This window comes from Salmo trutta, chromosome 3 (genome assembly GCF_901001165.1).
Source record: "Salmo trutta chromosome 3, fSalTru1.1, whole genome shotgun sequence".
NCBI lineage: Eukaryota > Metazoa > Chordata > Actinopteri > Salmoniformes > Salmonidae > Salmo > Salmo trutta.
In genome coordinates, this window is record NC_042959.1 from 25,338,229 (window position 1) to 25,351,284 (window position 13,056).

At 42.8% G+C, this 13,056-nt stretch overlaps 1 protein-coding gene across 4 annotated transcripts in view; it reads left to right on the forward strand.

Moving 5' to 3' along the window:
• LOC115170976 (TBC1 domain family member 9B) overlaps positions 1 to 13,056 on the forward strand; it is a 48,433-nt gene that overhangs the window by 30,279 nt on the left and 5,098 nt on the right. For 3 of the 4 annotated variants that reach the window (XM_029727413.1, XM_029727398.1, XM_029727419.1), the window contains 10 exons: positions 192 to 309; positions 5,045 to 5,330; positions 5,607 to 5,736; positions 5,879 to 5,977; positions 9,619 to 9,687; positions 10,164 to 10,404; positions 10,644 to 10,709; positions 11,187 to 11,258; positions 11,697 to 11,747; positions 12,364 to 12,423. In XM_029727413.1, the coding sequence (XP_029583273.1) occupies positions 192 to 309; positions 5,045 to 5,330; positions 5,607 to 5,736; positions 5,879 to 5,977; positions 9,619 to 9,687; positions 10,164 to 10,404; positions 10,644 to 10,709; positions 11,187 to 11,258; positions 11,697 to 11,747; positions 12,364 to 12,423 (1,192 nt within the window). The remainder of the gene's footprint in view (positions 1 to 191; positions 310 to 5,044; positions 5,331 to 5,606; positions 5,737 to 5,878; positions 5,978 to 9,618; positions 9,688 to 10,163; positions 10,405 to 10,643; positions 10,710 to 11,186; positions 11,259 to 11,696; positions 11,748 to 12,363; positions 12,424 to 13,056) is intronic. The other variant, XM_029727404.1, reaches the window with a different exon arrangement.

Genomic DNA, 13,056 nt, shown 5'->3' on the forward strand with positions numbered 1-13,056 from the left:
AAGAAAAGCAAATGTGCTTTACAGAACTCTACTGAAACTGTTTGGTTTCTTTTGGTGTGGCGGCAATGATTCCGCCGTGCAGCAGCACCACACTTAACCTTTACAGCAGTGTTTCCTCTGCATTAATTTATCTGTCTGTTTCTGTTGTTATAAACCTCTGTATCTATCACTGAACCGTTCTCTCTCTCCAGGCGATGAACATTGTGACGTCGGTACTGCTGCTGTACTGTACAGAGGAGGAGGCCTTCTGGCTTTTGGTGGCTCTGTGTGAGAGGATGCTGCCTGACTACTATAACACTAGGGTGGTGGGTGAGTGACTGACACAACCTCTCATAGACACACACTTGTGTTTAATTCCATTGGGTTATGTCTTTGTTTTGTCGCTCACTACACGCTTATGAAAGAATCCTCTGTTAAGATTCCTCCAAATCCCCTCATTTCAGAGTGTTTGATAGGGTAGACAAGCCCATTCTTCATTCACTGCCTTTCAAACGGCCGTCACTTAAATTATATTTACTGTAGTCACACAGTGACTGTGTCCCAATACCTCTACTTGTGCTCTAAATTAGTAGGCTATTTGGGTATGGAAAAATAGAACGTTCTATAGTATGTGAAATTTAGAAAATTGAGTGCTTAAAATGCCAGGATGTCATACTCATTTCGGCTTTTCATCTAGTAGAATTCCCTGCACACTATTGAGGAAGAGAATTGTCTTTCCACACACGTGTTTGACAGTAGTTGATAATCATATAAGGGGACACGTTCTACAAAATGTAACGAATGTCTGGGGAACAAGCACGATTGCACATCTAAGATGACACCTTCTCAGCAATGTTCCCCCTAAATTGCACGCAGCTCCCGTCGGACTGCCTTGCCGAAGAAATATCAGCCCACACAGAAGCACGAGATTGAACTTCACTCAACTTTTTAGAGTTTTCCCCCTTAGTTAAACACTATCAATGTTTCCCTTTACTGTGGGAATTATGATCGAATCAACGCAATATTAATGCAAATTAATGCAATGCAACATACCGAAACAAAACAAACTATGCAAGAGATTTTGTTGTGGGCAGAACGCATCGGAGTAGGATTCTATTGCATTAACACGCACGACTCAGCCCGTACTCTACACAGACCAGTGAGGCATAACCAATCAGAGCTGCAGTAGGCCTATATGCAAACAGACCAATGCTATACAGTGCCTTCAGAAGTATTCAGACCCCTTGACTTTTTTTTCACATTTTGTTACTTTACAGCCTTATTCTAAAATGTATCAAATAGTTATTTTTCTTCTCATCAATCTACACACAATACCTGAGAATGACAAAGCAAAAACAAAAAATCTACATACGTTTTCAGACCCTTTACTCAGTACTTTGTTGAAGCACCTTTTGGCAGCGATTATAGTCTTGAGTCTTCTTGGGTATGACGCTACAAACTTGGCACATCTGTATTTGGGGAGTTTCTCCCATTCTCTGTAGATCCTCCCAAGTTCTATCAGGTTGGATGGGGAGTGTCGCTGCACAGCTATTTTCAGGTCTCTCCAGAGATGTTCGATCGGGTTCAAGTCCGGGCTCTGACTGGGCCACTCAAGGACATTCAGAGACTTGTCCCGAAGCCACTCCTGCGTTGTCTTGGCTGTGTGCTTAGGGTTGTTGTCCTGTTGGAAGGTGAACCCCAGTCTGAAGTCCTGAGCGCTATGGAGCAGGTTTTCATCAAGGATCTCTCAGTACTTTGCTCCATTCATCTTTTCCTCAAACCTGACTAGGGTTGCACATTTTGGGGAATATTCAGAGGTGGAAACTTTCCGTGGGAATTAATGGAAATATCTGCAAATTAATATTAATACCATTTACATTTTTCAACCCTTGTATTGGTCAGCCTATTGCCTGCTTTGGTGTGTGTGTTCCCAAACAAGGACCAGTTGTGCTCTGAGGCGGCTGATGTTGGTGGGATTTGGAGGATTATGGAGGCAACAGGGGAAAGAGCCTCAGATCCACAAAGTCCCTTCCACCAGGTGGCTGACGATATATGTTGCCACGACTGCCATATTGCATCTCCATCCCAAAGCCCTTGCTTGGAAGTGTACTGCCCCAGACTGCCAAGAAACTTGCCCTCATCCAGGCCAAGGTGGCGAGACACGGTAGTGATGACACCATAGGCCTTGTTGATCTCTGCACCAGACAGGATGCTCATGCCAGCATACTTGGGGTCCAACGTACGTTGCGGTTTGTATGGGCTTCAGGTAGAAGTCTTCACGCTTTTTGATGTATTTCAGAACTGCAGTTTCCTCTGCTTCGAGCAACAGTGAAGTAAGTGGGCAGGGCAGTACGGATTTCTTCTTAGATCTGCAAGCAGAGTCTGAACATCAGACAGGATGTCATTGTCTCCCTCAATCCGTGCATTGGCTACTGCTTTAGGTTTCAGGAGTTTCAGGCTGCTTACCACTCTCTCCCAAAATACATCATCCAGGAGGATCCTCTTGATGGGCCTGTCCATATCGGCATACTGTGAAATGGCCGTTTCTTGGAGAGACTCCTCTCCCTCCAGGAGACTATCAAACATGATAACACCACCCCAACGGGTGTTGCTGGGCAGCTTCAATGTGGTGCTCTTATTCTTCTCACTTTGCTTGGTGAGGTAGATTGCTGCTGTAATTTGATGACCCTTCACATCCTACCCATTTCCTTGGCTCTCTTGTAGAGTGTATCCATTATTTTCAGTGCCATGATTTCCTTGAGGAGCAGATTCAATGCATGAGCAGCACAGCTAATGTGTGTGTGATGTGAGGATAGGACTCCTCCACTTTAGACCAAGCAGCCTTCATGTTCACAGCATTGTCTGTCACCAGTGCAAATACCTTCTGTGGTCCAAGGTCATTGATGACTGCCTTCAGCTCATCTGAAATGTAGAGACCGGTGTGTCTGTTGTCCCTTGTGTCTGTGCTCTTGTAGAATACTGGTTGAGGGGTGGAGATGTAGTTAATTATTCCTTGCCCACTAACATTCAACCACCCATCAGAGATGATTGCAATACAGTCTGCTTTCTCTATGATTTGCTTGACCTTCACTTGAACTCAGTTGAACTCTGCATCCAGTAAATGAGTAGATAAAGCATGTCTGGTTGGAAGGGTGCTCTACATTAGCAGCAGTGAAATGTCCCCACACATCAGATAGTGCCCGTGGCATTTTCCTGTAAAGATTAGAAAAAACATCAGTAAAAAAAAAAAAACTTCTACAATTCCATGTACAGATAAATAATTTAGCAGTTAGATTAAACAACTCCTTTGTAAGATACATGTTTTAAAATGAAACATGTATGGAAACAGGTGAATTAACACTCCTCAGTTAGCAGGCTCAAGCAAGCTAAAACCCACATCGTAGCAAAACCTAACTAGCAGAAATTGTTAACAAGTTAGAAATTATTTAAACACACTTTGCTGTATGTAACTATTTACTAGTTAACAAAAAACAATGTTTGTATTATAAAATATATTCACCCCACCCAGTATTGTAATCAAAAGTATGTAGTCCTTGGCTCAGACAGTGTAGTAATGTGGGCTCAATAGCATCTCATTAGTGTGCAAGATCTTGAGAATCAGCAGTACATGTGATGGAAGAGTGCACTGTGCATGCAGAGGATTACAATTCCATTGAATTGGGGATAGTTTAACCAAAATATGCCACAAGACCTAGAATTGCCTTGTGTGTATCCCACAAAAAAGGGTCACTGTTATAAGCTAACATTTTTGATCAATTTAAGCAAAATTCCCGGGATTAACTTCCATTGGAAAATTTCCGGCAATTTCCTGGAAAGTTTCCGACCCATTGCAACCCTAATCCTGACAGGTGTGTGTGCCTTTTCCAAATCATGTCCAATCAATTGAATTTACCACAGGTGGACACCAGTCAAGTTATAGAAACTTCAAGGACGATCATTGGAAACAGGATCCACCTGAGCTCAATTTCGAGTCTCATAACGAGGCGTCTTAATACTTATGTAAATAAGGTATTTCTGTATTTTGCTTTTAATACGTTTGCAAAAATTTCTAAAAACCTGTTTTCGCTATGTCATTATGGGGTATTCTGTGTATATTGCTGAGGAATTGTTTTTATTTAATTATTTTTAGAATAAGGCTGTAATGTAACAAAATGTGGAAAAAGTCTAGGAGTTTGAATACTTTCCGAAGACACTGTATATGGATCTGTTCCATTCACTTTGAACTGGACTCTGACTGTGTTTACAGCATGAGCGGTCAGGAGTAGATGCGCTTGCTCTGAGATCAAAGCGAGAGCTGCATGTAGCCACGTGTGCACATTTTGTTCCTATCCTTTGCTAGTTATTGAGTAATTAGCCCAGTTACAGATCATTTGTAGTCAGTGATTGCTTCCTGCAAGAGGACAAAACATGTACATTTTTAGACATCTTTGAAAAGCGAGTAGGGAAATCAATAGCTTTTTTTGGTGTCTTCAAGGGGCAGTGTTGTATTTTGAGACCGGCTTGAATAAGCTAAGTAGGCAGAGGGTAACATAATTTGTCTGATTCTCTGTAATAATGGCATGAATAATAATGCATTGTATTTTGTGAAGTGGTTTCTTGCATCAAACACCACCATTTTCAGTCACCTCCTTGTCTGAAGGACAAGTGGATAAACGGGTTAATGTCAAGCGCTGCATGTTTTTTTCCAAAAGTCTCATGGAATGTAGGCCTACATTGAACACCGCACATTGGTTGCTACTGTAGGCTGAATGATAGAACAGCTATTTCCATGTTGAAATGTTATGGGATGCATTTTCTCCGTCGTTTATGATGGTAGATCACTCTGGTAGGCCTGCATTATGATCAAATAGCCACAGTAGCCTACTTGACCACTGTCTGAAAAAAATCTTAAAGTGGGTACAGCATCAGTGTTCACAGTAAACGTGCACTGGATACAAAAATGTTTTTGAGGGAACATTGCTTCTCAGAGGTATGTTGATATTTGTTGCTTATTGCATACCGTTTTACTAAACAGTACGTTCTAAATAGTCTCTCTATCTCTCAGGTGCTCTCGTTGACCAGGGTGTGTTTGAGGAGCTGACTCGGCATTGCCTCCCCTTCCTGTACGAGCACATGCAGGAGCTGGGAGTCATCTCCACCATCTCCCTCTCCTGGTTCCTCACCCTGTTCCTCAGCGTCATGCCGTTCGACAGCGCCGTGCTTCTGGTCGACTGCTTCTTCTACGAGGGCATCAAGGTCATCTTCCAAGTGGCGCTGGCCGTGCTGCACGCCAACATGGACACCCTGCTGGACTGCAATGACGAGGGAGAGGCCATGACCATCCTTGGACGGTGATTGGGGGAATAGAAGGGATGGAAGGAACAATTTCTCAAGTGCTTCTTACGTAATTCACTTGACTGAACTGACTTCCATGTAATTGACACCAATACACATTGCGCAGCCAAAATGTTTAATTGGAATGGTAACTATAGTGTAACTATACAGAAAGGTTTACTTGTTTTTTTTCTTCTATGTATGAATGATGGCATTACTACTCTAGACTGAAGAAGCTATAGCCATATTGCCCTGGAGTGAGAAATATTGGATATTTTCTCACTCACTCACAGGTATCTGGACAATGTTGTCAACAAGGAGACCGTGTCTCCGCCCATTCCCCACCTCCACGCCCTGTTGACCAGTGGCGATGAGCCACCGCCTCAGATTGACGTGTTCCAGCTCATCAAGTCATCCTGTGACGTAAGACATGACTAGTAGAACCACGTGACTTTTTCACACAACTCGCTTGTTAAGGCAATCACATAGAATAAAGAGAGATTGATTTCAATTCTACATATTAGTGACTTCACTGCCTTTTCCCTCTGTCTGTGTCCCTGAGCAGAAGTTTGGTAGTTTGCGTGCTGATGTCATCGAGCAGATGAGGTTCCATCAGAGGTTAAAGGTCATCCAATCGCTGGAGGACACTGCAAAGAGGAGCGTGGTGAGTTCATACATCAAAGAAGCAGTGGTGTAAAGTAACTAATTAAAAATACTTTGAAATACTGAAGCAGTTTTGGGGGGCATCTGTACTTTACTTCACTGTTTACACATTTACTTTTACTCCATTACATTCCTAATGAAAATATGTACTTTTTATTCCATACATTTTCCCTGACACCCAAAAGTACTCGTTACATTTTGAATGTTCAGGCAGGACAGCACTATGCTCCAATACACGCACCTATCAATATAACCGTTGTTTTCCCTACCGCCTCTGATCTGGCGGACTCACTAAACACAAATACTGCTTTTGTAAATGATGTTGGAGTGTGCCCCTGGCTGTCCGTGTGACAATTTGAGTACTTTTTCCACAACTGCACTTAAGTACATTTAAAAATAGATACTTTTAGACTTTTACTCAAGTAGTATTTTACTGGGTGTCTTTCACTTTTACTTGAGTCATTTTCTATTAAGTTATCTCTACTTTTACTCAAGTATGACAATTGAGTACTTTTTCCATTACTGCAAAGATGTGACTATGAATGAAGCGGTTGGTGACCTCGCTTCTGACCGTTCCCTATGAAATTACCCTCTGTAAACAAGCAAAACAGAGCAGTGGGATAATGTTTATCCAAGTCTGTACTGTGTTGCATACAGTTGAAGTAAGAAGTTTACATAAACTTAGGTTGGAGTCATTAAAACTCGTTTTTCAACTACTCCAAACATTTCTTGTTAACATACTATAGTTTTGGCAAGTCGGTTAGGACTGTGCATGACACAAGTCATTTTCCCAACAATTGTTTACAGACGGATTATTTCACTTATAATTCACTGTATCACAATTCCAGTGGGTCAGAAGTTTACATACACTAAGTTGACTGTGCCTTTGAACAGCTTGGAAAATTTCAGAAAATTATGTCATGGCTTTAGAAGCTTCTGATAGGCTAATTGACATCATTTGAGTAAATTGGAGATGTACCTGTGGAGGTATTTCAAGGTCTACCTTCAAACTCAGTGCCTCTTTGCTTGACATCATGGGAAAATCAAAAGAAATCAGCCAAGACCTCAGAATAAAAATTGTAGGCCTCCACAAGTCTGGTTCATCCTTGGGAGCAATTTCCAAACGCCTGAAGGGTCAACTTTCATCTGTACAAACAATAGTACGCAAGTATAAACACCATGGGACCACGCAGCCATCATACCGCTCAGAAATGAACGTACTTTGGTGTGAAAAGTGCAAATCAATCCCAGAACAACAGTAAAGGACCTTGTGAAGATGCTGAAGGAAACAGGTACAAAAGTGTCTATATCCACAGTAAAAAGAGTCCTATATCGACATAACCTGAAAGGCCGCTCAGCATGGAAGAAGCCACTGCTCCAAAACTGCCATAAAAAAGCCAGACTGCAGTTTGCAACTGCACATGGGGACAAAGATCATACTTTTTGGAGAAATGTTCTCTGGTCTGATGAAACAAAAATAGAACTGTTTGGCCATAATGACCATGTTTATGTTTGGAGGTAAAAAGGGGGAGGCTTGCAAGCCGAAGAACACCATCCCAACCATGAAGCACTGGGGTGGCAGCATCATGTTGTGGGGGTGCTTTGCTGCAGGAGGGACTGGTGCACTTCACAAAATAGATGGCATCATGAGGGAGGAAAATGATGTGGATATATTGAAGCAACATCTCAAGACATCAGTCAGGAAGTTAAAGCTTGGTCGCAAATGGGTCTTCCAAATGGACAATGACCCCAAGCATACCTCCAACGTTGTGGCTAAATGGCTTAAAGACAGCAAAGTCAAGGTATTGGAGTGGCTGTCACAAAGCCCTGACCTCAATCCTATAGAAAATTTGTGGGCAGAACCGAAAAAGCTTGTATGAGCAAGGAGACCTACAAACCTGACTCAGTTACACCAGCTCTGTCAGGAGGAATGGGCCAAAATTCACCCAACTTATTGTGGAAAGCTTGTGGAAGGCTACCCAAAATGTTTGACTCAAGTTAAACAATTTAAAGGCAATGCTACCAAATACTAATTGAGTGTATGTAAACTTCTGACCCACTGGGAAGGTGATGAAAGAAATTAAAGCTGAAATAAATAATTCTCTCTACTATTATTCTGACATTTCACATTCTTAAAATAAAGTGGTGATCCTAACTGACCTAAGACAGGGAATTTGTACTAGGATTAAATGTCAGGAATTGTGAAACACTGAGTTTAAATGTATTTGGCTAAGGTGTATGTAAACCTCCGACTTCGACTGTATCTGCTTTCACTGGACATCTTCATATGTTTTAAAAACGATCAGAAATAAACAGCATAACGCAGACGTGTCAATTATCACTTAGCAATGGCTGTGGAGGAGAAAGTGGTGCTCTTGGAACGTTCAGACAGAAACCATATCGGCCCAACTCTCTATACACTGAGGGAACACCTTCTCTTTCCATGAGAGACTGACCAGGTGAATCCAGGTGAAAGCTAAAATCCCTTATTTGATGTCACTTATTAAATCCACTTCAATCAGTGTAAGTGGTTACAGAAGGATTTTTAAGCCTTTAGACAATTGAGACATGGATTGTGTATGTGTGCCATTGAGGGTGAATGGGCAGGACAAAAGATTTAAGTGCCTTTGAACAGGGTATGGTAGGTGCCAGGCACACCGGTTTGTGTCAAGAACGGCAACGCTCAATCGTTTCCCGTGAGTATCAAGAATGGTCCACCACCAACTTGACACAACTGTGGGAAGCATTGGCGTCAACATGGGCCAGCATCCCTGTGGAACACTTTGGACACCTTGGAGAGTCCATGCCCTGACCAAATTGAGGCTGTTCTGAGGGCAAAAGGGGGTGCATCTCAATATTAGGAAGGTGTTCCTAATGTTTGGTATGCTCTGTGTAAATGTCTCTGGATTAGGTTATTCATTTCAACCTTAAAGGGGGCTCACGAGTGGCGCAGCAGTCTTAAGGCACTGCATCTCAGTGCTAGAGGCGTCACTACAGACACCCTGGTTCAAATCCAGGCTGTATCTCAACCGGCCGTTATTGGGAGTCCCATGGGGTGGCAGGTAGCCTAGTGGTTAGAGTGTTGGGCCAGTAACCGAAAGGTTGCTGGATCAACTCCCCGAGCTGACAAGATAAAAAATCTGTCGTTCTGCCCCTGAACAAGGCAGTTAACCCACTGTTCCCCGGTAGGCCGTCATTGTAAATAAGAATTTGTTCTTAACTTACTTGCCTAGTTAAATAAAGGTTCAATAAAAAATAAAAAATCTAAAACATTTAATGGATACTTTGAGATTTTGGCAATGAGGCCAAAATGCTAGCAGATACCCATAGACTTCCAGTCATTGGGCTAACGCTAGTTAGCATTACCTCGCGAAACTACCACTAACTTCCTTACTCCTGGACACAGAGAGATAAACATTCCACAAGTTCATCTTACTCTGGGGAAGTAAATAAAGGGCCTCATTGCCAAAATCCAAAAGTATCCATTTAATAATGATCAATTGTGGATATGAGATGTATCGAATAGGTTATGTTAAGGTTGGAACAAAAACATGTGCATGCCTAAGTCATACAGTGGCTACTTAATATGCTGTAGCCAGAGGTGTTTCTCTATCTGATGTAGAGCTGTGTGTCTATCCACAGGTAAGAGCTATCATGACAGACTCAGCCTTCAGTATCGAGGAGCTAGAGGAACTCTATGTTCACTTCAAGGTAACAAATCATCGTTATTATCGTTCCTACGGCGTTTTACATCATTACCCAACAGTGGTTTTGAACATTTAGTTTTCTCTGTTAGCAATGTTGTTCTTAACTCAGGCGTGTCAAATTAGTGTGGTGGGTGGTAAATAAGTTGTTTGTTGTGTGATGCTGGTCATGGTTGTGATGACAAGTCACATAGCTGTCACACGGTATGTGTTATGTAAGCATTATGAATAGACTGAGAACAAAACAAGTTGTGGCTCATGCACTAAACAAGTGTAAGACAACACATTTCACTGTACCTATCCAGTATATGTGACAAAACATTTTGTATTTTTTTTTAACTGAAAGCCGGCAACAAAAGCCATCATTATCAAGCCATTGTCAATAGCTCAAATCTCTCAACTGTCAAGCACCATTGCACTATCCATTCAATGTTTCAATCAGCCAGTACTACCTCTGAGCTGCATCCCACTTCCCCATGGCAGGCCAAGCACATAATGAGCTGCTACTGGGGGGCCAGCACCACAGCGGCGGAGCGCCACGACCCCAGCCTGCCCTACCTGGAGCAGTACCGCATTGACCTGGGACAGTTCTGCCAGCTGTTTGGGGCCCTGGGCACCTGGCCCTGTGGGACGCACACTGCCACTCTGGCCGCACGCCTCTTCCGCCTGCTGGACATGAACAAGGACGGCCTCATCAACTTCAAGGAGTTTGTCACGGGCCTGAGTGAGTTTGAAGAAGTAGAGAATCGCAACTTTCTGTTGAAAATATGAACTGATTTCTATATTTAACATGGATGTGTCGGGAGGAGGGGGTCGGGGTTACACAGCTGGTGTTTTGAGATATTTTCGAGACCAGTTATGTGCTAGTTTGTAGCAGGATAAATCTCACTGCTTAATTGGCTGGTAGTGATTTTACGATTAGTCAGCATGGATTCCACTGACCCACCACGTGTCTCCCAAAAGGTGGGATGTACCACGGAGACATGACAGAGAAACTCAAGTTACTGTACAATCTTCACCTGCCGCCAGGTAAGCAGGGAAAACACAACTCTGACAGTCCAATAACAGCCCGATCAACTCATTGCAGACATACTGCAGGACATTCACACTCCCAGTCTCACTAATTAGCTTCACACACACTTTTTCCCTCAAACACAGTTGTAGTGAATCGGCACAGTCTTGTGGCCCTGTGCTTTGGGTGGTGTGTTTTTTTTTTTAAAGGGACAGGCACCATGTATATGCGTGACGGAATAATTGTGTTGGTGTCTGTGGGTGTGTTACTATAATGTTTCAGAATGGGAACAATTGAGCAGTTTTGGAGAAAGTATGTGCACGTGCGTGCTTGTGGGTATGATTTGTGTGTGTGTGTGTGTGTGTGTGTGTGTGTGTGTGTGTGTGTGTGTGTGTGTGTGTGTGTGTGTGTGTGTGTGTGTGTGTGTGTGTGTGTGTGTGTGTGTGTTAGGATAATACATACTGGGGTGAACATGCTTCTTGTTTCTCTAACAGCATTGTGTCCAGAGGAGGCCGAGTCTGCACTGGAAGCTACACAGTTCTTCACTGACGATGACACTTCACAGGGTACACACACACACATCGATGTTGACATAAACATACTGCTGTTGCCATAAATGTAACATATTCCCTCAGGAGGGAACACACACACGTGTGAACCATCTTTCATACTGTATTTTGCTCACAATTTCCATGTGATACATGGACATGTTGGTTCGATTTTAAATTGTTTTACTTGAGGCTACAGTCCTGGTCCCTTACATGTGTCTGTGCATTGAAAACTGATTCCTACTGCTGTCTTAACTGACCGAAATGTGTATTCTCATCTTCCTATCGTTTGATCCTCTCCTCCCTGCCTACCTCTTTCCTCCATCTCACCTTCCTCCCTTCTCACTTTGTCTTAATCTCTCCATCTTGCTCTTTATCTACCTTTCTCTCTCTTTAATTCTTTCTCTCATGTCTGTCCTCTCTCCCCATCTGGTTGTTTTCTTCTCACCGCTCAAGAACCTCCCTTCTTGTCTGATCTGGACTTCCTGGTGCAGGAAGTGACCTCAGGTTTGTCTCTCTGGGAATCTCTGTGTCACAAAGACACTTTTGATCAACAAAATGGTGGCCACACTGTATTCAGAGGGAATAGTCAATCTCATGTTTGAACAATCAGCAAACTTGTGAAACAATGATTAGTTGTAGTTCATAGAGGACATCTCTCTCACCTCTTAATATCCTCCCCATGTGGTATAGCACACTGTGACATCATACCAGCAGATTACACATCTATCTTTATACAGAGTGGAGACCCTTGATCAAAATGCTCTTTGTAGTACTCCCCCCTTTAATTTCCTCTCCTTGTCCACTTGGTACAGTCCACTCTGAGCTCTCTTTGGTACGTTCCGGTCCAGGTGTGAATGACATCGCATCGCTTTCCCCCTGTATAATCTGCTGTGGTATCCGCATCTTCCATCCCTGCCTGTTACCCTCCTAGCATCTGGGGGCTAGTTGATGTCTCACAAACTAGCACAATCACCTTCCACTGGAAAGACCCCCCACCTCCCAACCCCTGTCTAGATAACCCACTTTCCTACTTGTCACTGTGTAGTGTGTACACTGGTGTGGATGGTCTGATTAGTGGCTTTGTGGGCATGGTGATGGTGGTGGTTGTCTCTGTCTGCAGGAGAAGAGGTGAAAGAGGCTGAGGACGCATCGGGAAGCGGAGATGCAGAGGAGAAGAAAGGTGTGCCTCACTCCCTTGCCTATATTAATGACCTATATTTAGGACCTTTTTACAGTACTGGTCTTCTTCCTTGTCCTGCCCTCTGCAGGATTCAAACGGTATTGCTATATATATACACAGTGCCTTCAGAAAGCATTTATACCCCTTGACTTACATAACAGCCTGAAAAAGTATGTGAGCCCTATGGAATTACCTGGATTTCTGCATAAATTTGTCATAACATCTGATCTTCATCTAAGTCACAATAGTAGATAAACACAGTCTGCTTACACTAACACACAAACAATTATACATTTTCATGTCTTTATTGAACATAGTGTGGATGGGAAAAGTATGTGAACCCTTTGATTTAATAACTGGTTGACCCTCCTTTTTGCAGCAATAACCTCAACCAAACATTTGTAGTTGCAGATCAGACCTGCACAACGGTCAGGAGGAATTTTGGACCATTCTTTACAAAACTGTTTCAGTTCAGCAATATTCTTTGGATGTCTGGTGTGAACCGTTCTCTTGAGGTCATGCCACAGGATCTCAAATCAGGTTGAGGTCAGGATTTTCTTCTTTTGAAGCAATTCTGTTGTTGATTTACTTGTATTTTGGGTCGTTGACCTGTTGCATCACCCAACTTCTGTT